The sequence below is a fragment of the Micropterus salmoides genome, unplaced genomic scaffold (assembly GCF_014851395.1).
Source record: "Micropterus salmoides isolate LMB-PRFRI ecotype aquatic unplaced genomic scaffold, ASM1485139v1 Ms_hic_scaffold_14, whole genome shotgun sequence".
NCBI lineage: Eukaryota > Metazoa > Chordata > Actinopteri > Centrarchiformes > Centrarchidae > Micropterus > Micropterus salmoides.
Genome location: NW_024040485.1, coordinates 16,550,286 through 16,575,918, shown reverse-complemented (window position 1 = coordinate 16,575,918; position 25,633 = coordinate 16,550,286). Strand labels below are relative to the sequence as shown.

Sequence of the window (25,633 nt, the reverse complement as noted above, 5' to 3'; positions counted from 1 at the left end):
GGAAACAAGAGTGGGAAGGAAATTAAATGCAAGAGAAACTTTTTTTTTACAACAAAATAAAGAAACAAGAGACAACTCCATCCTCAGCATTTAAACAAACAGGTGGGTAATTTTAGCACTGCAGACAAAGACTCACTCATGATGGCCCATGCCCAGTTCAGGCAGATAAGGAAGTTTCTTGATGCGGATGATGGAATCGTACAGAGATGGTTGGAGCGACTGGGCCACAGCGTTGGCCAAGATCACAGCGATCATCACAGGCAGGATGTGGGAGATCTGACCAGTCAGCTCAAACACTATGACTGCTGTGGATACAGTGTGGGTGACTGCTCCAGACAACGCTGCAGCTCCTGTGTAGGAGGGAAGTGAATTAAAGAAAAATCTTTCTCTTATGTCTAGTGTCTTTAAAGCCATTTACGTGCAGTTAATAGAGGAGGAATTAGTGTGTGATCAGGAATGTTTTTAACAGAGATTAAAACATTTGATTGTTCAGTATGCAATATTAAATGTGCTAACTAAGTGTTATTAATCACACAACAGTTTACTACAAGTCAGCAAATCCAAACAAGATGTTCTCCCCGGATGCCATTCTAATTCATAACATTTAACGCCATCCTGTCACACTAACCAGTGAGTCACAGCCGCGGCAAATTAGTATTCAACGTTTTTTTTTTTTTACTTCCGTCCAAAATGTGGTGTTCAACTTAAGTGGAATCAGTTTTATCAGTCACATTCTATAAGCTGGTATGAAGTGATAAAAATGGCTACAGCTTTGATGTGGCATCGATTTCAATCACAAAGGAGACAGGGAAATGTGGCCTGAAAATTTGTTATCAAGGCAAATTAGATACAAAATGGTGAATAAAAGTACAGTGTGTAAATACAGATGTAGAGCAACTCACCGACTACAGCGTAACCACCAGGAACTATGGGATACACACTGCCGTCAGCATGTATGCCATCAGGAAACATGGATGCCATAATCTCTCCAACAAGTCTGCCAAATGCTGCACCTGTATGTCAGACACAGATTCAGCAGGAAATTATTTCAAGGGGCTCTTACCTCTGCAGGAGAAACATAGAAACCACAGTCGATTTAATTCACCGATTAGAAAAACTGGCATGAAGGCCCCACATGGGACAGGCATGGTGGTGGCCACAGCGGACATCCAGAACTGAAAAAGAGAGACGGCGAGAGTGTGTGACAACTCGTAAAAAGTCACCCAATCCTGCACATTTTCTGGACATATTTTGAAGGCCTACCTTCATGATGATGAAGAGGATGAGTGTGATGAAGACGTTGACCTGGGGGTGTTTCCAGGCGTGGTGGTGGCTGATGTAGTCAAACTCCTCTGCCACGCCCTGACGGCACCACGTGCGGTTGTCGAACAGCGCGACCAGAGACTCATGCTGCGTCAGCTGACAGGTCAGCACAAGGAAAAAAAATCGTCTTTGTCTGTTTTCTATATTATGTCCCATAAGGACTCCCTTAATGATAGCATTATTGGCGCAAGTGTATTATCCTGGGGAAATAAAGCATTGAATGGAGTTCAGCCTTACTTGTCATCATTGCACTGTGAAGATACTCAATTTAAACTCATCATCTCAACTCGTCATTTTGGGTGTAATTTACTTTTAAAATTCTTGATTTTCCAAAGCAAGTGAAAAAAACAAGTTCAACTATCTTGATGCCAGTACAGCAAGCTGTCTTGTATCCTATTCTGTTTTGTGTCAGGATTTTGCCATAAATGAGTGTCACCCTCTGAAAACAAGGATAACAGCACGGGGGGGGGGAGATTATATTGTCTCAACCCACTGGCAGATTTTCCCCCTTGTTTTGAGAAACTGAAAGGCTCAAAACTTAAATGGCTTGCAGGACGATTTTGCAGCGCGGCACAAAAATTGTGTGCTCTGCAGATCTGCCTAAAAAAAACAACCTCAAACTAAATTTTGCTTTGTTGTGTCAATTGTTAAATGTTTCCAATGGCAACACAAGTTGTCTGCATCCACTTAATTTGAACCAGAGGCTTGGTTTTATCTGTGTACAGATAATGCTATGTTGCTTCTAACACATCTTTTATAGTAACTCTTACCATTCATCAACTGAGAACCATGAGTATAAAAGCCTTATTATAAAATGATACTAACATTATGACAACAAACATCAATTTTCTGTTGGTTGCATTTGTTTAAAAAGAATAAATAAAAATAAAGTAAATAAATATTAGTTTTTTATTTTGATAACATATTTTAAGAATTTATATCTACACATATGCTCTTTCAGTTGTGACTCGGTCATTATACTAATCTATATCAGGAAACATGACAGCTATTAAACAGCTCATGCTGTCATATAAGAAAGGCACAAAATGACCCAAACATGACACCAACTCTCACTTCATTTAAAATTACCATCAATCATCTAACAACAGTCATGACATGCTTTCATACCGCCATAAGAGTGTGAAAGAATTTTCTCACCTGTCCAGCCATGAACTGCCCAAAGCCTGGAGGGAACGTGAGTGTGGAGATCAGCAGGGTGACGAGTGCGGGATACACCAGACGCCTGACAGGAAGAGATGGACTGCAGGGTCATTAATGGGTGAGCCTGTCACACTGTATGTGCATACTTGATTGCTGGGTGGTGAGGATGGAAGAACTATAAATAGCTCCTTGTGATGTGTGGAACTGACCCAATTCATACAAGGACTTCACCTAAATTCCCCAGTATCACATTAACATTGTGACATAAGACACCAAGTCGATTTTAAATACAAGTTTAGGGGCACACAAGCAGGATTTTGATCCTTCTTGGGTTTAATTACAGTTTAACTGGTTCCTGTGTTGCATTTCTAGATGCATTTTGCATATTTATTTTAATTTTAAAGGGAAAGAAAAATCAACATTTTGGTAAATACATATATTTCCTTGGTGCAGAGAGTTAGATAATAACAACAATAATAACAATTATTATTAGAGCTAGATAAGAAGATCGATACCACTCTCAGCTTTGTCTGTTAAATATGAAGCTAAAGCCACCAACCAGTTAGCTTAGCACAAAGACAAGAAACAGCTAGCCTGGCTCTGTCCAAAAGTAACCAGCACCTCTAAAGCTCACTAATTAACACATTATATCTTGTTTGTTTTATTCTGTACAGAAATCAAACTGTAAACGGTTGTGGTTTTTACTGGGGTTCATATGATAACTTCGAACACAGCCAGGCTAGCTGTTTCCATCTATTTCCAGTCTTTTCCTTGCCTTTGTGCTAAGCTAAGCTAACGTCTCTGGGCAGTAGCTTCACCCTTACCGTAAAGACATGAGATTGGTATTGATCCTCTCATCTAGATCTTGGCAAGAAAGCAACAAAAAATGTCAATCCAATAAAGTGTAAAAGTTCTGTGTAACATCAGGGATCAGATACTCACTTCCTCAGCAAGAACTTGTTGATAGTCTTCTGTTTCCTCATGCACTCTACAATCAACCGGTTCAGGAAGACAAACAGAGCACCACCAAAACCACAGGTAATCCTGTAAACAGAGAAAGACACACATGTTTGGTCTGTTGGTGAAGAGCATCCTGGGACACAAATCTACAGTTTTACTGTGCCTGGGTAAGTCAGTCACTTTTCTGGGGTTCAGAAGCCAGCCAATGTTAATGTATTATTTTTCTCTATTAAAACATCATTCAATAATAAAATAATAATATATATATATATATATATATATAATAATAATAAATATTCAATCAAATCATCAAATTTGGCACATGATGATCTGGATACAGCCTCTACTTGTTATCAACAGAGTAAAAAGTTAATTTTCAACATTCAACGAATACAAATCAATCTTCAGACTCGACAGGAATGTGAATGTGACTGTGACTATGAGGAGACTACAGTGAGAGAGAGAAAGATCTCTTCAGTAACTTCAAACAGCTTTGGGATCAGTTTCATGTGGCGTCAGTCCAGAGTGCTCACCCGAGGATGGCGAACGCTGGCAGCTCCTGAAGGTCAAACGGGAAATCCAGACGGAAACGAGTCTTAAAGAGAGCAGTGATGGTCTCTGAGGAAAAAGAGTATTGTTTTCATCCTGTGCAGACCGTACAGCAATATGTCAAATATATCACACTGACTTTTGAAAGGAACTGGACATTAAGCGCTAAATAAATGTTTATATTGGTATACTGTATTAAAATACCGGTTTATAAATACAGAATGCTATAATCACATGGCAATTCAAACAATATTATTATTAACTAATATCAACCTTTGTCCCATTGAATTGACTAATAATATAAAGTATAACAAAACTAAACATTTCCAGTAATATTCCTTAACTTTTGCCAGATCTATTTTTGAGAGAAGACAGATAGCATCAAAAACACATCGTAGCACGGGTAAAGTCAGACACAGATGTGGAATAAGGACTTTTACCTTCCTCCTGGTTCCACACAGCCAGCACTCTGAATATGAAAGCACTGAAGGTGGCAGCAAAGAAGCCCCTCCAGTAGTTTCTCACCGCAAAAAACGTTGAAGTGACCTCAATACTGAACAGCACCCCTGCACCACACAAACAAACACACTTACTAGACATTTCCATTCAAAAACGTTTTTCAAGAAATGGTTTAAACAGCAATTTCAGAACAGAAAACTTGTCCTAATAGTGGCTAAAGGTGACTAAAATGATAAGGGTCCATTACTGTTTACAGCACAGTTTTTAAGGTCAAGAATTAACATTTAATTTTAGCTTTTAGGACAACATGAACAAGAAGTTGTTCACTAAGAAATGTGATGAAAAGGATTAGCTGTTAGGATTCATCATTGGAATCATAATCCCTAAAATCACAGATGACCACCGCAAATTAATTTATCTAGAAATCTTGACATGGATCTAGGTTTGGATCAAAGGTCATTTGATGGTCGACAGTGGGTGGCTCTTTAGCTGGCAAGTGCTCCACTATTGCCTCTTTTCATGGTACCAGCTCGACTCGCCTTGACTCTACTTTTTTGGTTTTCCATCGGGGAAAAATTGGACCTGTACCTGGTACTTTTTATCGTACGCCAGCAACAGAAAGTTTTATATTTTACAATTTTCATATGGTATTTTATCACCAAATCCACTTCTGAGAAGTTTTGAGGCGAGAAATCAACTGGACAAAATTTGGGATCAGTTTGGTGGTTTTTAACAGTAGCATTTTATAGGTAATTTAAAACAAAACCTAATAGTGTATGTACTCCATCCAATCAATAATCATTATCATAGACCGCAACGCCCACTTCAAAGTCACGTTGCTCGTGGTACTAGACAGCTCAGCAGACTGTACATAGCTCCACAAGCTGCGTTCAGATGTTCAGCTGTTTTCTTCAGCAACCTGTTCTGCAACTAAAAGTAAAAACACTTGTCTGTCTGGATTAAAGTTTTGGATAGCGTTCCTTTATCGTTTTGTCGCCATGGTAACTATCACACACACACACACCCACACCCACCCACTCCGTTGGCACTGCGCTAAAAGTCAGTCAGTTATCCAAAATCCAAAATGAAGTTAAAGCATGTCATGTCATTAGATGAAATAAAATTGACTTGCAAAAATTCATGAGTCGCCTTACAAACGAATGTGGAGGATATTGTCATTTCACTGTAAAGTTTTGATGGCGCCATTTATTTATAAGGAGGGCAACACTCCAGTCCTGCAGGTGGTGCTAATGCACCTAAAACGGTTTATTTATGTATGCATTACCTGTCTGTGTTTTTTTTTTTTTTTGTAAAATATGTATGTAAATGTAATGTACGTAATGTAGGAAAGGAAACGTGGAAGTTAAAATACTGAAATAAATACTGATAACAGTGTGCGTTTTGGTGGCTTTTGAACAGTTTTTTGGCTGGAATTCAGCTGGATCTGGCAACACTGCCCTCTGGTCCCACAGTCACACAGACCACTGCAGCCAACGCACAGGACAACTCCACCAACAACAGCAGAGGAAAACACAGCTGCAAGACTTTCATATGGCTTATCTGTCTTTACATTCTGAGTATTGTTGAAACATTTTAACTTAAATCAAGAGACAGCTGATGGGTGTGTGTCATGCTTTAAATTACATTGCGGCAGTTGTGTGTGCCGTTGTTATGACGACCAGCTACATACTATCTCTGGGTACTATCTGCAATGGAAAATGGAGGCGGACCAAAAACCGGTCGAGTTGAGCTGGTACCAGCAATGGAAAAGAGACTAATGTTTACCAGCTAGTTGCTGTCTGTCTGATGTTTGCTGATGGGCATGTAGTGTATAGTGGGGTTTTAGGGTTTTTTTACTGAGCAGTGGACCAAAACACTAAAGTTGCAGGTTGTGCAGATAAACGATGAGCTCAAATTCGCTGCCACAGACTCATGAGATATTTCTCTTTAGGTTCATCACTACGAGCTAACTTGTAACTTTAAATTAAATTGTTTTCACACGCATTTGATACAATGTCATTATAAAAAATATCGATCGGTACTTTAAAGTGTTGATGATACTATGACATGAATATTCATGTGAATCTGACCACATTGCTCTGAATCACAGCATTATATACATGGATGGACTGACCGAGATTGGCACCCGCTCTCCTGCTAGTGGGGTAAATATTCTCCTCTTCTAATTAGCTCCCATAGTAAGACAGCATTCAATCAGAGGCTGCAGCCATGCTGTCTTACCTCCAATAGGGGCAGCAAAGCAGCAGCCCACACCCACTGCACAAGCAGCCGACAGCATCTCTGTGTTCCTCAGCTCGTTCTGTCCGACAAGAATCAGATATACACACAGACAAATCCCAACAGGTGTCCATGTACGTGCAAATGCCACAAACACACAATACACATCAAATGCATTTCTCGTGAAAACATCAAGTCACCTGCTGTTTACAAATGCAGTTTTACTGTAAAGCTACTGCTGGATCTTTTCACATTCAATGAGATTACATATATAAGCAGGGGTATACATGGGAGGCCATAACTGAAAAACCCAGGATTGAGTGTCGAAATCATGGAATGAGATGTCTGTATAGAAGCAAAGGCAGCACAGATCAATGCCTCACTGTGACGCTTCACTGAACACAATCAAACAGCACAGACAAATGGAAAGGCATCAATCTATCTCAGCTTCTGAAATGGATGGCATGGATTATTAATGTTGATGAAATTGGCAATAAAGAAACTATCTGACTCGTGCATTCATACCTTGCTTCCCTCAAAGGGCTCTTCCTTTAGCAGGGAGAGTGAAAAACAAAAAGAAAGAAATATGTTTGAGTGCAATCTGTGCGAGTGTAGAGGTTACCTTTAATTTCTGCTCCTGGAAGACATCCAACTTATTATCCAAACCAAACAAAAACCACACTAGCAGAGAATGAGCTTCTGCAAACAGTCTTGAATCCACAGTGAACTGAATTCACATTTTTCACCAGACTGATTATGTTTAACGATTGTCGAACCCTGGACTATTTCTGTCTTTCTAACTGTGCTGACATGAGTTTTTCTTCCTCCACTCCTCAATGCGGGCTTTCTTCCTCCATACTGATGGCGAAGCCGGTGCTGTTGGTACATGGAGGAGAAGCACAGCACACTGTCCAGTGTAGAAATAGACACAAGCCCACGTTGTGGTCTCACATGAGTGGAGGTGAGAGTGAGTCCTGGGGGGTGGCAGAAAGTCAAAGAAACATAGAAGACCTTTTAAAGAACAACTGTGATTGTGTGTGTGTGTGTGTCTTTCTTGCAGCTTCACACATCTGAGTGCCCATCCTCATTTTTTTCCCCAGCAACTATGGAAAAAATATCAACCCTAAAACAACAACATAAATCATCAGTGGTAAACGTTGCGATTTTGGTTCTTCAAGGTCAACGGAAAGAGTGTCTTTAAAGAAACCATAATTTATAGAGCATAAATGGAGCAGCTGTGGCCCAAAGGTTATAGAAGTGGGCTAGTGAAGTGATGGTCCTTAACTCTGACAATGGCAGCTGCTCCATGTTTGTACAGGGTGGCTTCCTGGTATGAATGTGATTAAATGTTTAAATAGGGTGATCCTGAAAAAGATAGCTTTGGTCATAATGAGATTTCCCTTGAAGGTTAAAATAAGAAAAAGATGTTTTTAGGAATCCTGGTGATCGAGGATGCCGACATTCCATGTAGCCGTGATGATTTATGAATTTGTGTCATCTCATTGTTGTTGGTGTTCAGTGTCGCTGAGTTTGAACTGAAGTGATTAAGTTTGAAGACATTTTGACGTCAACAGGACAGGTACGACCCCACAAACATGATTAATATTCATTCATGATTTAAATGTTCAGTGTGTAGGAGGATCTACTGATAGAAATGCAATATAATATACATAACTATGTTATCAGTGGTTTATAAAGACCTTACATAATGAACCGTTTCTATCTACATACACTGCGGGTCCCCCTTACATGGAGGTCACCATGTTGCGCTGCCATGTTTCTAGAGTAATCAGATTTTTTCCCCCTCCTTAAATCTTTATTGCAAAAAGAGCAATGAAGTGTACATGGGTGATAAATAAGTATACAGAACAGTAGTTTTGTAGTCAAGACCGCCCAAACCAAGACAAGACCAAGACCAGACCAAGACCAAGGGAGGGTGAGACCAAGTCAAGTCCAAAACCAGTTCCCCACATTACATGACACAAAATGTGGAACGAGATCATGGGTATTTCTCAAATTGATCTGAAAGATCCACATTCCCATTAAAAACACCCACATACAGACACTAAGAGCAGAAATCAACATAAGCATCTTTATTGAACACTCCTTTTCCATGCTTACCATCATGGGTAAGGGAGACAGTTGTTAACGGTAACAACACATTTTTAATTAGGGTTATTGGTTGCATTTGAAGCAATGTGTTTTACATCCAATCAAAGTTAGGATGTTAACAAATAAATCAGACAATGCAAAAGCAGTTTATTAATATTCCCAAAGTTATGGTCTTGACTGGTCTTAAAATAAAATCCCAAGTACTCAATGTCCGAGACCAAGACAAGACCAAGTACAAATGCGGTCGAGTCCAAGACGAGACCATCAAGAAGTGGTCTTAAGACTGATCTCAAGACCAAGACCAGTCTCGAGTACTACAACACTACAGAACAGTATACAAATATATAAGAAGACACAAAGAATGAAAACGTAGTCTGTATTTTATAAGGAAAAGAGGACCATTTGTTGACAATTTACAGAGGCTTTTTGTAGTTGGATTTAGAAGTTAAATTGATATAATGTACTACCTAAAAAGTACAATTTGTTATTCTACTGCTGAATTTACAATTGCCATTAGAATTAATACTTTTATTTTAAATACTTATTTCATCCGAGGAGCAAGTGAATGCACGATGAGCCATTTGTTGCAATTCACAATCCTCACCGCTAGATGCCACTAAAACTTACACACTGAACCTTTAATCTCTAAGTGATTGCATTTTAGTTGATGGTGAATGTTCCAATTCTACATAATCTGTAAGGGTCCTTAAAGGTTTAACAAGGCAAACATGTTTGAATGTGTTGTATCGGTGTGTTTGGAAATCTGTTCCTTTTTTAATGTAGTTACCATTCTCACCGTGAAAATCCCACCGAAAAGAGCAGCCATGAATTTGCTCAGGAGAGCGGCACACAAACTGGCAACATGAACGAAGGGTCCCTGAGAGGAGGGAGAGAGATAAGGATGTTAGGTGACAGGATATTTAGGAGTAGGGCATGCTGCACTCAAGTTCAGGAGCATTAATCAGAAACCTTGAACGATTAAACCCTCCTCAGATTCAGATTCAAACAACCTTATTACCCTCTAATGGGAAATACAAGTGTCATTAGCAGTAAATCACTTTTTTATTTTCCCAGCCATGGATTTTATATACTCCCAACAGGAAACTTAAAATACTGTCAAGCAATCTGTCTGTATATAATTTGCACACCCAAGACGACTGTAATGGAAAGACATGAATAAAGTATAAACTCTCTACCTCCTTCCCCAGAGGCATCCCACTGCCCAGAGCACAGGTCAGACCAATGACTTTGGCCACAAACGTCTTAAAAGTCAGGTACTCCTTCAGGACCACCCCCCTCAGTATAGTCTTCATCTCAGGAATGCCTGAACCTGGGAGATGAAAGGACAGAGGCGCCAGGTGGGATGATGGAGTGGAGAGAAAAGATGAGTTGAAAGAAAGCAATTACAGAGAGAGGGATGAGGAGAAAAAATGAAGAGTAAGGGGGGTGGGTGACAGGAAAGGCTTATTGATATTCATATAGTTTTCTGTATGCACATGGCATCTGCGATATCTTATGGATTTCCTGCAGGCGTGACCATTAAGAGATGTACAGCATATGTCCTTGGAGGCCTTGGTGCAGGCCTCCAAGGACATATGCTGTATGTCTATAGAGCTAATTATATTTTTCAAACATGAATACGTATCTTTATGCATAAGTCATGTAACTGTGTGTTTCTGTCTTACCCACAGCCTGAGGTGACAGTATCTGTGTGAATCCTGCTGAGAAAGTGATGAGCACTACAGGGTAGGTGACCCAGGCGATGTACTGCAGAAGCATGTTGCTGTCCAGTCCACCGTACATCCACTTCTGTGCTGCGCGCGCACACACACACATACACACACACACACACACACACACGTCATTTCCTCAGTATAATGCAGAAGAAAAAAACTCAACCATCCACCACTTATCAAGATGTATCTGTTGTATACAGATTCACCTGATTTCTATCTTCTTCATTTCCTCCCTTTGACCTTCTCTCCATATTTTTTTCTTGCATCTTAGTCATACTCATGAATTTTTCCTTCATCTTCTAGCAGCTCAGTAGCCTCTTCCTCCTCATTCATCATTGCAAGATTGCAATGATGAATGAGGAGGAATTCTGATGAATGATGAATTCTTGCGATCAAATTTACCATTTCATAAAACACAATAAAGGAAGTGTTTCTTGGATCTAAGGGAAATATTAATGTCCACAAGTGCATCATTCCACTCTCTGTCCACATTATGCCTGTCTGCACCTAAAAGCATCTGAGGAGTGGTGGAGGAAGAAATACCAATACAACTATGTAAAATTAGCCCATCACAAATAAAAGTACTGTATTCAAATACCTACTAAGGCAAAAGTGCAAAAGTATAATCAAAAGATATAGTATCAAAAGTAAATGTATGCAACTCTTTACTGACTTTATTAGATTGTTAATGCAGATGCAACAATGTGGAAATAGCATTTTCCTGTTGTAGCTCCTCAATGAGAAGCTAGTTTTAACCATTCTGAGTACAGTTCAGTATTTTAATCCAGGGCTTCTCAACCTAGAAATCAGGCTCCTTCCAAAGGGTCACAAAATAAACCTGAGGGTTTGTCAGATGAGATTATTAATGGGAGGTAGGAAAAAAGTTCTGCTACACAAATTTGCACTTGTTTCTTGGGATTTGGTGAAATATTGGATTATTGCTTCAAACTGTTTTTTAAATCTGTAACACTTATTTATAAGCTTACCATGTGTTTTATGTATCAACCTAATTTGAAAACTAACTAGAAAGTGTCAAACAAATGTAGTAGAGTAAAAAGTACAATATTTCCCTCTGTGTTGTAGTGGTAGAAGTATTAAGTAGCAGAAAATGAAAAAAGTAAAAGTAGCTGAAATGTTATGCAGTGCTTGAGTAAGTGTACTTAGTTACATTTTTTATTACTATGGTAAAGAATAAATGAAGGTTTTAGAAAATGATCAGTCAATGCAGGTTGGTGTTGCAGTAAAAAATAGAAAGCCACTTTCTGCCACCTCTAACCTTCTCTATAAGATCACTCATTTGACATGTCAATACAGGAGTTGTCATTCAGCTGTTAGACGACTTTGTGGTCATAAATAAGTGATCTGACTGGATGTCTCTGTGCTTTGATATTGGGTTGATCATTTCAGAGGATTTAGTTTTGAAAACCACCAATCAGCACCTGGTAATTTCAAGTGTCAGTGTTGAGATCGGTGCATTTGACGCTGTGTGGGAGTAAAAATCGTATTTATTGATCCATTAAATATTAATGAAAGCCACTTTGTTAGCTTCTGTTCATGATCAATATAACTCAGTGGCAGAATGCCAGTCAGTTTGTATTAATATTTTACCATCTATCTTCCTTCCTGACTGCTTGTTAGCTGTTCATTATGAGGAAAGACTCCTTGTGGATTCATTCTGTCACAACTTTGCTGCCTCTGTGAGAACAGCCCTTTATTCACTATCCATCTATCTGTTGTTGTAACTCTTTCCTCTCTCTTTCTGGCTCTCTGTCTCTTTCCTACCTTCTTGGCAGAAGGCGATGGCGTAGTCCATGACCCAGCTGACCAGAGCCATGAGCAGCCCCAGCAGAATGAGGAAGATCCAGTCCTCCCCCACCCGTGAGATCAGGAACTTCTGGCAGCGAGACGCACACACTAAGGACACACAGACAGAAAGAGACAAAGGAAAGCAAAAAAGTAAAATCTCTGAAATAAATCTTCAAGGTGTGAAGGACTGAAGAGAGATATTTGTTGGTGAGAGATTGAAAAGAACCAGAGGAGGGAACAGAAAGAAGCGAATATGTAGTGAGAGAGAAGGGGATGTGTTCCCCTGAAGTGCTTCATATACTGTAATGCATTCAATAAACCCATATAAGAAAATAATTATATTAAAACACCTGTAAAAGGATACAAACCAAAGAAATAAAGAACTTTTAAAGATAAAATTTAAAAAAAAGATATAAAAAAGGTTAGGCAATGTAAGGATAGAGACAGTCAGATATACAGTTTATTTATATGATTTGAAATGGTAAATTCAGCCAGGACTTTTATACCCATTGCCCATCTCTAGCGCAGAGTGGAAAATAATGAGTGGTTTAAAGTCTGCTTCACTCAAATGGGGTTTGTTTGTTACTTCACTCGTTCACATGATTTATATACTCACTTTAAATCTGATTATAAAACACGTATGTATGAGCATGACAGGAGGAGCAGATGTCATTTCAAGAATTTTCAACAAGGTAATAGATTCTTTGTGTGAGAAAACCACATCAGACACAAATGGAGAGGATGTTAAGGTTCAGTGGAAGACAAAAAATGTTTTACTTAGATTTAAAAAGGTAGCCAAAGTAGGGACAAGATTTACATCTTCGACGTTTGCTGTGATCATTGCCAGATTACCTGAGAGGCCAACATGTTTTATGTAGTAAAATGTTTGATAAATGATTGGAATAATGGAATTATAAACATAAGTAGAGTGGAGAGAGAGATATTATCCATTTACCAGTCGAGAGTCAGCAGTGAAAGAACAGTAATAGGCTAAAGGAGGTTATTATGTGGTGTATAGGTTTACAGTGAGAGAATCACTTCACTATCTTCATCCTCCTCAAATAGAAGAATACAGGGACAAAACAAAGTTAGGTCATGGTTATAAATTCTACCATTACATTATAATCTATAACTCTGAGCTAGGTCAGCTAAAAGAAGCATCACTGGACTAATTTCATCTCTCATGTCTGCGGACATTGCCAAAGCCTGGAATTCACTTCAACATCCAGAGCATTCATAGATGTGCCTGTCCCTCGAGAAGCTAAAAATGTGCTACTAACACATTTACCAGATCTATATTTCATACTAACGCTACAGTCGTCACATACACTGACACGGCCACAGAGAAAACTGTCACATTTTAGGAGAAACCAAGAAAGCAACAGATGTGTGGATGACTGTAAAACAGCGAGACAGACACAGGAAGACAGTGATCAGACACACAGTACTGCTTAAAGGAAATGTTGGTGATAGTAGTTCATTTTCCTTGTTGTCCATGAAAACACCAAAAACAATGAAAGCCAGAGCTTATTACTTTAAATCATTGTTTAAAAAAAAACATTAAAATATCACTCACTGATAATTTGAACTTTGCGAACAGATATTTTCTTCATCAGTTATCTGCCAATTGTTTTTTGTCACAATTTTCTAGAGCTCAAGGCAGCACCATCAAATATCTTATTGACCCACCAAGAGATACTGAATTTTCTGTCACGGAAAAGATGGAAATGTAGCAGAATCTCCTTTTTGAGAAGCTGGAACAAATGTTCGGCATTCTTGCTTGAAATATGACTTAATTTATCTGCTGATCAATTTTCTGTCAATTGTCTAATTGATTAATTGACTAATTGTTGCAATTGTAGTGACATGTTCCTTTTATCCACTGGACATGGACACCAACACATACACCTGTGGATTAATCCACCGAGGGAAATAGTCCTCATCAAAGCATTTCTTGTTATTTGAATAACCTTGCTACTCTATAGACAAAATAAACGATACAATAAATGAAAAAAAGAGAGACATCGCAGCAGTCTTTCTGGTGCAGGATTTAGATAATGGGGCGATGCTGAGTCTCTTGAGGGTGGAGGGGCACAACTGTGTGCATAACGGGGGCAAGCTGTCTGGCAGCCAGGCCACCTGCTGGATGGAAAGCTGCCAACAGAGAACGTATGCATGTGGAGCCAAAGAGCAAACACAAAGACATTCATGAGCAGATAAACCTGTCACACCGTGGACAAAAAACAAGTTAAAGCTGGGTTAGGCAATGTTGGAGAAACTAGCAACAGACAGCTAGATTTTTAAAGTATTCAACTGAAAAAATCCCAACCCCTCCCTTCAGTCCTCCCTCTAAAGCCACTCCCCCAAAACACACTCGCAGTGAGTGCACGGACAAAGTGCACACGGGTAGAGTGCGCACAGGTAGGCAGGTAGGTAGGCCAGCCAATCATTGTTTTGAGCTTATTACAGTCCTGCAACAGCCACAGACAGTAGAGTTGTTACATTTCTGTGTCTGAGCAGTTGATTAATTGATTGCTGTCGGGATATAGAGAAATAAAAAAGGAACATGTCAGAGAAATATTTAACCGCTTAATTGTCACGAATTAGCATCGCAAATCTTCCTTTCAGACTGCAGATGAGACAGCATATGTATTCCCTCAATGCCTGTTTGTGCATATTCGATACGTACCTAGGAACCTTTTGCAAGCACTGGTTTCTCTTTTATGCTTGTTGTCACATCATACCTACATCATCCCTGAATTTATATCTTTTCTATGTTCTATAGACAAATTAACAATTTCCACTTAATTTAAATCAGCTTGAAAGCAAATGAAAACAGAAATATATAGTGAATAAATTCAGGCGTTAAGGGGTCAAAGAGACAACTATCTGTGCAGATTAGACTGCCATGTGCCATTCACTTTATCTATAATATTTATTTCAGTTCATTGGATATTCCCATTTGAGCTGCTTCTCTTTCTTTATTCCTCTCTCTTTCACATAAACACACACACACACACCTCGTCTGGCACCTGCAAAGCCACATACTTCCGTGTGCATCTTGGCTCACGCTCACATCCGCAGGCTCAGTGGCGTTCACAGATGTCTTCTCCTGATCCCATAATAAAAAAAATCACACCCAAACGCCAAACATTTTCTACACCTCTGCTTGTCTTGCATTGCGTCACCTGACTAGCTGTAATCAGGAATAACAGTAAAAAAAATCATGAGATTTTTCACCCATAAACAGTTTATTCAAACCCACTGAATGCAAAGCTAAACATAACATGTGTCATAATACATTAATGCTGATCCTCGGAGTAACTAGCAGACAGAGATCTGCTATGAAATCACTGAAAGATTCACTCTGTGAGTCAAAATAAACACAGTGAAGCAGTTTTACGTGTTTTTAGCTCTCCATCACTACCGGTAGCAGAGCCTTGTGTAGGCTGCCTTGTTCAAAAGCAGCGACTCCAGTTTACTGATCTGAACCGAGGCACACACTCGTAGTCCATCACCCACAGAGATGATGTTCCCACACAAGATACATGAGAGGAAAACACTAAAACTCCCACTTCCACCAAATACGAAGCTCCTCTTCTTACACATTACTTAACAAGACAACAGCAGAATCCGTCCAGCCTGATGGTCTATCTGAAGACAAGTCTAAAAATACAAACACCTCGAGTTGCGAGCACACGCGTCGCACAGACAGCAAGCATACAAATCACTGTGGCTGGCTCCTGATCTGAGAGTGATTGTTTTAAATGGCTTCCATTACAGTACAGCAAGCGAGCAAGGCTAGGCTGATATAGTGTAGCTTTCACCTATAGTGCAATCTATCGAGCTTTAATCAGATCCCTAGTCACAAGGGCAAAGAGGCAAAGACAGATCATGGAAAACAGCCACACTGACTCACTTGTGCAGGCACGTGTGAAAAGCTCTGCCATTCTCTTCTTTTTCCTTTTCTGACTTTTACTGACATTATTTTATATGTTTCAAGACTTTTTTGATTTTTATAGCTAAAGGGTCTGTTTAACCAAATCTGCTGCTAACAATTATTTTCATTTCAGCTGGACTGTCTATTTTCCCCCAATTAATCCATTACTCATTTGGTCCTTAACAGGGGAAACAGCTGCAACTTCCACATTTCCCATCATTTGGGGATGTAGACGGGAAGTATAATGTTGCCATGGATTCAGTGAGTTACACTATATATAAAACTTGAGCCGTGTTAGCCTATTTTTGTTTACATTTTGGCAAATTGCCACCTTTAAAAGTATGCCAAATTAGCTATTAGCAGCTCCTGTTTGCATTGTGCCCATGGCTGTACAGACAACTGGATTACTTTGATAGTGAAGAAAACTTTACAATGTGATGATTCTCAGACTAGATATGAAGAGCATTTTTTCAATGATTTTATGGGTTTTATTATAACCTCAGTATTTAGTTTAATATCATAGAAGACCAGCAAATTTTTATATCAAGAAGCTGGAACTAGTGATTTTGATTATTTAATAATACAAATTATTTCCTGTTCATCGATTAATTGACTACAGATTTCAGCTCTAAATCGCACACACATACGCAAAGACCCAACATATTTTCTCAATCTCCTCTTGCAAAAATAAAAAATGTAGCTGCGAGTTGCAATGATCGGGGTCAAGCAAAAAAAACACAAAATATGTATATAAACAATGAAAGAATTTCGACTCGAAGCCAAGCCTTTTAAGATAATTGCAAAAATGTAAACTTGATTGCTACGGCGCCACTTCGAGATCAGTGAATGTCATTTTATGTGACTTTTAATCTTACGGTTTAGTGCCACACAATTTTAGCAGGAGATTGGGGAAAAGGAGAGATTCCAGCAGGAATACCCCTAATACAAACATTTTGGGGATGCAAACACACACACACACACACACACACACACAGAGGTGCCACTGCCTTATCAGCAGTCATCAGGGAAGACTAGACATAAAATAATCTGACAGTTCAGATCAGAGTTCTGCTCACACAAACAAAAAATAAACACACACACACACACACACACACACACACACACACACAGACACTCGGCAAATCAAACATCTCTCCATGCACACAGATGTGTACGCAGTGGGCCACTGGCAGCCAGCAGAGGGGGCTGTCTTTGTCTGACATTGAGACAGCCCTTGTTGGCTGGAGGTCATTGCTCAGATCAGTCACACGTAATCGTGCTCAAATCCTCTCCTTTTCCCTTGTGTCAGGTAGGTATGCTCTGAAGTCAATGTTTTCACACAACTTTCACACTTGCTGGGACACCAGTGTGTGCTGCACACACACACACAATCCCCCTTTTTTTTTTTACGAGTATTGAACACTGCTTTGCTCTGACCTCTACAACACGTCCGAGCACTTCACTACCTACACCCTGCAAGAAGAATTAGGGCTTGTTGCTTGATCAGCACTTACAATGGCACTTTGCACAGGGGTCTTTCTCATACTCCAGCAGGTCTGCAGCACGACTACGAACACTCGTGTTCCTCCGCAGTCCTCCACCATCCCGCACTCCTCCGTCCCGTAGGCGGGCCGCTTCCTCCTTGGCATACACACCCAGCTCCTGGGTGTACCGCCCATACATCTGCGTATATGAAAGACAGAAAAAGAGAGCTTTTATACAGGTGGTGCAAGTGGGAGGCAGTGAAAGAGATGTCAGTGTGATGCACTATGTATTTCACATAAAAAACAGTATCAGGTCACAGTAAAGATAGTAACCTTCTTTAAACACACTGAGGTTCAGACTTAGAGTAAACAGAGCCAGGTGTCAGGAAATTCACTGTGTGCAGCTCACAGCTCCACACAATTCACAGTGGTTTTCAAGGAATATATTTTTTTTTTGAGAAAAAAGAATCCACTCAGCTTTGACTCAACAGTCGTGTAATGACTTCTTTTCAGACAGATGAGCAGACAATAAGCTCCACCTGTCAGCTCCCAGTTGATTATCTCTGCAGGGCTGCCACACAATTGACTCCTAACGATGAGAGGCGGAGTTCTTAGCAAACTCCACACAATCAGTCATGTATTAAGCCTGCGTCTGAGGCATAGGTTCTGTGTTGCATTTTTGGCCAGTGTGTAGTTACTAATACCATAATGGAGCCTGTTCAGTGTCTGTTTGGTGTGGTGGTTCTGCTTGTTGGTTTGGCTTGTGAAGTTACTGCCCTGCCTCACTGGACGCTACCTCCGATGAAACCTCCTCTTCCTTCGCAGCAACTGTCAAACTTTCCTCCACCTGCAGTTTCCTTTGATAAGTGCCAGGTGGAGGAGGATGAGAAAATCCAGTGTGGGACCCAAGATATCACCGCTGAGCAGTGTGAAAACATAAACTGCTGCTTTGTAGGGCGGCACTGCTACTATGGAAAAGCAGGTATCTGTGGTCTCATGTGTAGTCTCTAGTGCCTCTAATCCAAATGCTACATGGTGGTTGCAAAATATCAACTACTGCAACAGAACTTCATACATCATTTTCTTCTCACCCAGTGACTGTGCAGTGTACCAGGGATGGCCAGTTTGTGGTGGTCGTGGCTCGAGATGCCACGGTCCCCCACATAGATGTGGGTTCAGTCAGCCTGCTAGAAACGAACGACAACGCCTGTGCTGCTGCTGATGCCACCTCTGCTTTTACAATCTTTCAGTTCCCTGTCACGGCATGTGGTACTACAATCAAGGTGGTTGATGCAGTATTTGCCTTAGCCATGTGACAACTTTAAGTCTTTGCCTAAATAACTCATTCTAGAAAATGCCCTGCACAGGCTTCCCCAAGATAACTTCAAATTGTTTGATTACCAATGGTCCAAATCCCTAAAAATCCAACTTCCAATTACTTAAACCTGGAAAAATAAGCAAACTCTCATTTAAGAAGCTTAAAACAGAATATTTGCCGTGTTCTTGCATCATAAACAACAAATCCTCTTCAATTTTGTTTCAGTGGTATAACACACTCTTTCCACCTGTAGGAGGAAGAGGATTATGTGGTATATGAGAACCACATGTCTTCCTCATATGAAGTGGGAATTGGACCCAGAGGTTCAATCACAAGAGACAGCCATTTTGAGTAAGTCTGTCTAAAATCAATCTCCTTACTGCTTTTGTGACCCACTGAGTTTTCCTGAGCCGTAAAGTCCTCTGCTCTCTCCAAACAGGCTATTGTTCCAGTGTCGGTATTCTGGCAGAGCTGTGGAGGCTCTCGTCATGGAGGTGAAGGATGTTCCTCCTCCTATGCTGGTCGCCGCTGCAGGACCCCTCAGAGTGGAGCTGAAACTGGGCAACGGACAGTGTCACACAAAGGGATGTGTGGCGGGTGAGTGGTACAGGAGCCTTAAACAATGCCAGCTGGTGCAGAATCACTGCTGTATACTAAAACTACATTATATTGATTGCAGAAAAGGCAGCGTATAACTCCTTCTACACTCCAGAAGACTACCCAATCACCAAAGTGCTGAGGGAACCCATCTACGTTGAGGTGAAAGCCATGGATAGGTCTGACCCAAAAATCATCCTGAACCTGGAGCACTGCTGGGCCACATCCACCCCTAATCCTTACAGCCTGCCACAGTGGGACCTTCTGGTTGATGGGTATATAAAAACACATTCAGTGATGGACTTAATTACTTGCTTGTGTAAAAATTGTTATGTGTTTAAACATGAGCTCTTGTTGATTCCAGGTGTTCCTACAATGATGACCGCTACTTAACCACTGTTGTGCCAGTGGACGGCTCCTCAGGGCTTCGTTATCCAACGCACTACAAGCGTTTCATCATTAAAATGTTCACGTTTGTGGATCAAAACACCTTTACTACTCAGAAAGATGCGGTACATTATTCACTACTGGTATATTAAGTGACGATCCTAACTGTAGTTTCAATGACCAAATAAGCAAGTTGGAAACTTTATTTTTCCAGATTTTCATCCATTGTGCTACAGCAGTGTGTTATACCAGCAGCACAAACTCTTGTGAACAGCCATGTCGCCGGCAACGTGAGTAGCTCCTTAAATGTAACTGAACTGGTTGCAAGTTTTTTTAAATTTAATCTAAAATTCCAATAAATGGCAAAATGCCCATGACATAATTGGTGTTCTGTTTATAAACTTCATTAAGCCATGGCAGACTGCCAAATCAGCTGTTGGGAATCTTTATCTGCAGATATGCTGAAATGGTATTAAGAGGCAAAGTTGGATTTGTGCATCATAACGTTTCCACAGCCAAATGTGAAACCAATCCTCACATTAGAGGACCTTGAACCAAAGAATTTTTGCTTGACAAATGGATACACTTGTCAGATTTAAAAACTTGTATTCAAGGTGACAGATTTCTGTTTTCACCATTCTCTTGCAGGAAGAGCTGCAGTGAAAGTTTCCTCAAGTCAGAGGGCTCTAGTCTCGAGCAAAGAGGTGATCCTGACTGAGCAGAGGCCTACATTTGCTTCCAGTGCCAACTTAAAGAGATGACCATACACTGGCAGCCATATCTGGCTATGACTTTTAATAAAAGCCCCTGCTTACACTCTTGTCTGAATTGCTGTTTGAAGGTCACTTGCTACACTTTTTTTGCTGAAGTAGAGGCAGTGTAGTCGGGCAAGTAATTCAACCCAACTCTACCTGATTTGTGCTGAGAAAGAAAAGAGGTTGCATTACAACTACATATCTCGCTGCAAGTCTATACTTATCTGGTGTGACTATAGTACAGCAGTAAGACATACTCGGTATGACCTGTGAAAATGAGTTTTCCTGTAACTGAGAAGCTGTACTAGAGAAATGTTAACTAGTAACCCCAGTTTCCCAGTACTAGTTTGGCATGAACATAATCCTTCTACCTTCCTTCACAAATGCTGATCTCTTCATAGCATGCCACATGAAGATGAGAATCACTGTTCCTTTCTTCTCCCCCTTATACTTTAATTTTTTATAACAATTCCTCTAGGTTTCTCTGTATGCTAAAACTTGCAAAATCTCTCCTCTGCTGCGCACCACCTCCCTTTTGTGTCCAACTCCTCCACCCCCTTCCCTCATTGAGATGGGCATCACGCTTCCTCCAGACTCACTCTTTCTGCTCCATGAACAGCAGGAGCAGAGGGAAAGCAGAGCAGCTGTATAGGTTTGGTCTGATTGGAGAGCAAAGAGCCTTGCTGTCAGGATGCTCATCTCCCTCCAACCTGCTGGGAAGCATTTGAGAAAGATGCAGCTTATACTTCATTCAGAGAGATGAGGCACTGCCTCATAAGCCACAAGGCAAAATCCCAGTGGATTCAGCCAATAGGTGCGAGATGCCAAACACTAACAGCCCCTGTGTGGACATGCATAAACATGTCAGTGTAGTGAAATGTAAACATGCTTTGCCACTGGTTTAAAATGCTATCAAAGCAAACTGGATACAGAGGAGATGCAGTCAATTGCATTTTAAATATTGGGGAAATTAAGCACATAAGTCAGTGTGGGGGGGGGGGATACAATTCATGCAAAACCGGGCTCTTTACAGCCATTATATTTTATAAAACTCAATGTCCAAAAACAGATGTCTATTTGAATATACAGTATGTTCTGTGTTGTAGCGTGAAGTGAGCTTCAACTTACATTTCATTGTAGAATGGCAAAATGTACCTTGAACCTTTAATAAGACTCCAGATCTTGGCTACTTTTATTCTTACTTAAATACAATAGGAGAATTAAAAAAAAATTCAACATTGTGAAATTCTAATCATGGCAATGTTTGCTTTCGAACCTTATCTGTATTTCTTCCGAGCTATTAATGCATTGGATTCTGTTGGGTCTTTGAGCAGCAATGAAACGCATAGTATTCCAGCTTTGTGAGGCTTTTAACAACCGTCAGTGGTCAGCATCATTTCTGGAACTTGGTAAGGCATTCAAATGTGGAACAATGTAATTTTGTAATTAATGTCTAGTAATTATATATTTTTTAAAGAGAATTTTTGGCATTTTGCCTTGGAAAGCGACCTTTTGAGGTACAAACAGGAAATGAGGGGAAAGACATCATGCAACAAAGGTCCCCAGCAAGAATCAGGGACATTGTGTTTATATGATAAGCGTCTTCACCATTAGGCCACCAGGACACTAGAGGTGTAAAAACGATCACTTTGCTGATTTGAATTATTTTGTTCAGCTCAAACATTCGTAGTAATTGACTATAGTTAGTCTACAGTTAGCCGCACCATTGTTCAAATGCACTTCAGTACATCAGTATCATTCATGCAACCTTTATCACATGATTGTTTATGTGGCTTTTACAGCCTTTCATTAAGCTTTTAAAAAACAACAAATGGTCAACTGTGCACTCAGTCATCACACTGCCAAAAGCTACTGATTTGGTGTTAACGGTGATTCAATGCAGTCAGTTCACTTTCAAGATTTGGTGTTAAAGATTTGTTTGTGAATGTACTGAAACCCTCTGCAAGACCCCCTGTAATCTTAATTTTAAAAATAGAACGGCCAAATTAGATACCAAAATGCTAAAAAAAGGAATCTGAAGACCCCCAAATGGCGACTGTTCAGAAAGCAGTTCCACTTCTTCTTCATCAAGAGAATCATTATAGCTGTGTTAGTATTTCCTAAATTAAATGACCCACATCTGTCAACTTCTAAAGGTCTGGAAGATCAATGAAGCAATGCATAAAAGTGACTGACACTATTCTGGTTTTCCTGGTTGGATAACTGGTCAACATTTTATCACGACACTGGGAAATTAAAAACTATTCATAGCTACACTGAATTTCAGCTTTCTTACTGAATCTTGTGGGTTGGCAAACACATTTTTGAGACACCCACACAAAAGCCCACCACTAGCACCAGACAAACGTCCACTAGGAGCATAAACGGGGCCTGTTAGCGTTTCTTTCTTTGGCCTGTGTGAAAGCAATCACTAGCCACCTGGAGCACGGCCCCCTGGGAGAGCAGCAGGTGGGAACTTGTGGGTTAAATGAGCTGTTATCTGTAACCAGTTTACCTCCCATGTGACCAACTTCTGTATCTACATTAGTCAGTTTACCTCCCACATTACAACCCTCTACACCAGTTCAACTCCTGCCTCCCACAGGTTGCTAGTGACTGTTTTTTCTTAGACCGGGATGCCTACAGAGGGTAGTGTTCCAGTGTGGTGCTAAATTGTTTTTACAAGGGAATAAATTGTGTTAACCACAAATAAATGGGTTTCCAAAACGGAAAGATAATGCAACACATTTATCTAACTAATTCAAATGGATAATCATAGGCTGAAAATGCGAATAAAAAGGAGAGGAAGCCTGAGTGGAGTTGAGGGACGAGCAAGCAACAGCTATCATTGCTGACTGTGATAGGGTGAATCACCTGGTCAATCAATCAATCTTTCCTCATATCATAATATCTCCGTATCTGAAGAATAATTATCATAGTTGCCACTTAGATAATAAAATAACACTTCTGCATCTGGTGAAAAACTACCGCCTGAGACTCTTTTACACTTTGCTCAGTCCAGATGTTATGGCAATAAGAGGCAATGACCAAATAGACAGAAACAATATTTCACAAAACATTCACCCCACAACACAAGTACATTTAAAACAGTAAGGATGTGTGTTTAGAGGATTACTTTCAGCTCAAAAGTGTCTCCAGAAAATCTACTGTATCATATAGATATTATATACCATAATACAAGACTGTATCCATATTGCCCACTAGAGCTAGACCAGAAAGCACTAGAAAGCACTGACAACTTGATTTTGCAACCGTAAAATATCCCGCTCAGTATGTATCGCATGGATCCATAACAAGATAGTTTGTTCATGTTATGTGCTTACAGAATGTTTAAAGTACTATCGGCTGATACATCGTTGCAAAATATCGGTATCAATATCTGCCTCAAAAATCCTGTATCAGGCTGGTTATCTTTCCCACCACTTCTACGTACTAACAAGGGACCAACACCTCATTGCCAGCTATACAGCAATTACATTCAACACATGTCCACCGACTTTCTACTGCCTAAGACCCCCACTTTACTGCTACATCACTCAGTTTGCCACCTTTCTAAGTCAGACCATGTGCAAGAGTTGCACAACAGATGAGACAAATGGTTCTTTATTATTCAGCAATTCCTAAAGTCCTGCAGGATAATTTATTCATTGTGAAGAGACGGCAAGGACAAATATTTGACACTCTTAACGATGAAGGCTTGGACGTCTAAAACTTTCATCTTTGCTGCTTTTAGTTAATACATATTCATAAGATGATTTTAATCTCTTCTGTTTTGCTGTGTGTGGCAGTGAAAGGGACTCATCACTGCGGAGAGAGAAAGATGGATGTTTTAGACCCTTAAACGCTAACATACTGTTGCAGCGCTGTGATTAGTTAAATGCGCACTGAGTGTGTATTGATGAGAGCAGGGGACTAACAGGAGGACTAAAGCACTCAGGCTAATCTGAGCCCTGAACCCTCCAGGGACAAGAAAATTGAATTAGAGGAGGAAGTGACAAATTTGACTCATCCCGCTGTCTACATTTGCATTAATATAGGTAGCGGAGGCTGCTTTTGGAATTGTTACCTATGAGTCAGAACTTGCACACACACACAGACAGTGAGATAAACATGTAAAACCTTGATGCTGTTGAGGAGACCTGTGCACACATGTGAAACAAAGACAAGTGAAAATACACTAACACACACACACACTGATCATGTAAGTAAAAAGCAACAGAAATGATGGGGCAGGGTTGTGTGTGTGTGTGTGTGTGTGTGGGGGGGGGGGGGGTGTCAGAGAGACTGACAGCTCAAGCTTCTTGTCAGAAAAAGGCTTGAGGGGGGAACTGCTTGTCTTGCGTACATCATGACACTCACACACAGAGATAAGACCAGTATTAGCAGGAGTCAGAACAGGAAAATAAAAGATGCTGAAAGGTCTGTCTATGGTTTTGTGAACGTAATGCACACAGCTTGTAAAGAACGGGCAAAATGGTTTCTACTTTTTAAGTACTCTAATTTCATCGAACAAAGCGCAATCTTGAGGTACTACAGTATTTCCATTTTATGCTCAGTGATATTTCTATACTTCTATACTCCACTACATTTCAATATATAGTGCTTTTATCTACAGTGCTTCACCCATCACACACACACACACACACACAAACACACACACACTCACACACCAATGGCAGCACCATCCATTAGAAGCAATTAGGGTCAACAGCATCTTGCTCAAGGATACTTCACCAAATGGCAGAATTTTCTGATTTTCCTTGTCCTATGTATCTTTGGGTTTTTTG

At 40.2% G+C, this 25,633-nt stretch overlaps 2 protein-coding genes across 2 annotated transcripts in view; one reads left to right on the top strand and one right to left on the bottom strand.

Annotated features, from left to right (window-relative positions):
- The window catches only part of clcn2a (chloride channel, voltage-sensitive 2a), a 44,484-nt gene that overhangs the window by 8,692 nt on the left and 10,159 nt on the right, over positions 1–25,633 (bottom strand). The window contains 15 exon segments of the mRNA XM_038718028.1: positions 137–350; positions 903–1,013; positions 1,106–1,175; positions 1,264–1,419; positions 2,482–2,566; positions 3,427–3,528; positions 3,978–4,062; positions 4,434–4,559; positions 6,694–6,772; positions 7,216–7,239; positions 9,590–9,679; positions 9,999–10,132; positions 10,488–10,616; positions 12,321–12,452; positions 17,799–17,967. Of these exon segments, the coding sequence (XP_038573956.1) occupies positions 137–350; positions 903–1,013; positions 1,106–1,175; positions 1,264–1,419; positions 2,482–2,566; positions 3,427–3,528; positions 3,978–4,062; positions 4,434–4,559; positions 6,694–6,772; positions 7,216–7,239; positions 9,590–9,679; positions 9,999–10,132; positions 10,488–10,616; positions 12,321–12,452; positions 17,799–17,967 (1,706 nt within the window).
- LOC119902097 (zona pellucida sperm-binding protein 4-like) lies at positions 18,443–20,887 on the top strand. Its single transcript, XM_038718029.1, has 8 exons — positions 18,443–18,750; positions 18,864–19,051; positions 19,340–19,437; positions 19,526–19,683; positions 19,766–19,958; positions 20,048–20,195; positions 20,285–20,360; positions 20,719–20,887. Exons 1-8 carry the CDS (start codon positions 18,477–18,479, stop codon positions 20,829–20,831), a joined length of 1,248 nt encoding a protein of 415 aa, XP_038573957.1. The 5' UTR covers positions 18,443–18,476; the 3' UTR covers positions 20,832–20,887.

Excerpts from the sequence above, each read along its gene's own strand:
- LOC119902097 (XM_038718029.1), top strand. The coding sequence starts at position 18,477 with ATGGAGCCTGTTCAGTGTCTGTTTGGTGTGGTGGTTCTGCTTGTTGGT. Across the intron at positions 18,751-18,863 it reads CTGCTACTATGGAAAAGCAG|TGACTGTGCAGTGTACCAGG; the intron begins GTATCTGTGGTC and ends CTTCTCACCCAG. Across the intron at positions 20,196-20,284 it reads TTACTACTCAGAAAGATGCG|ATTTTCATCCATTGTGCTAC; the intron begins GTACATTATTCA and ends TTATTTTTCCAG.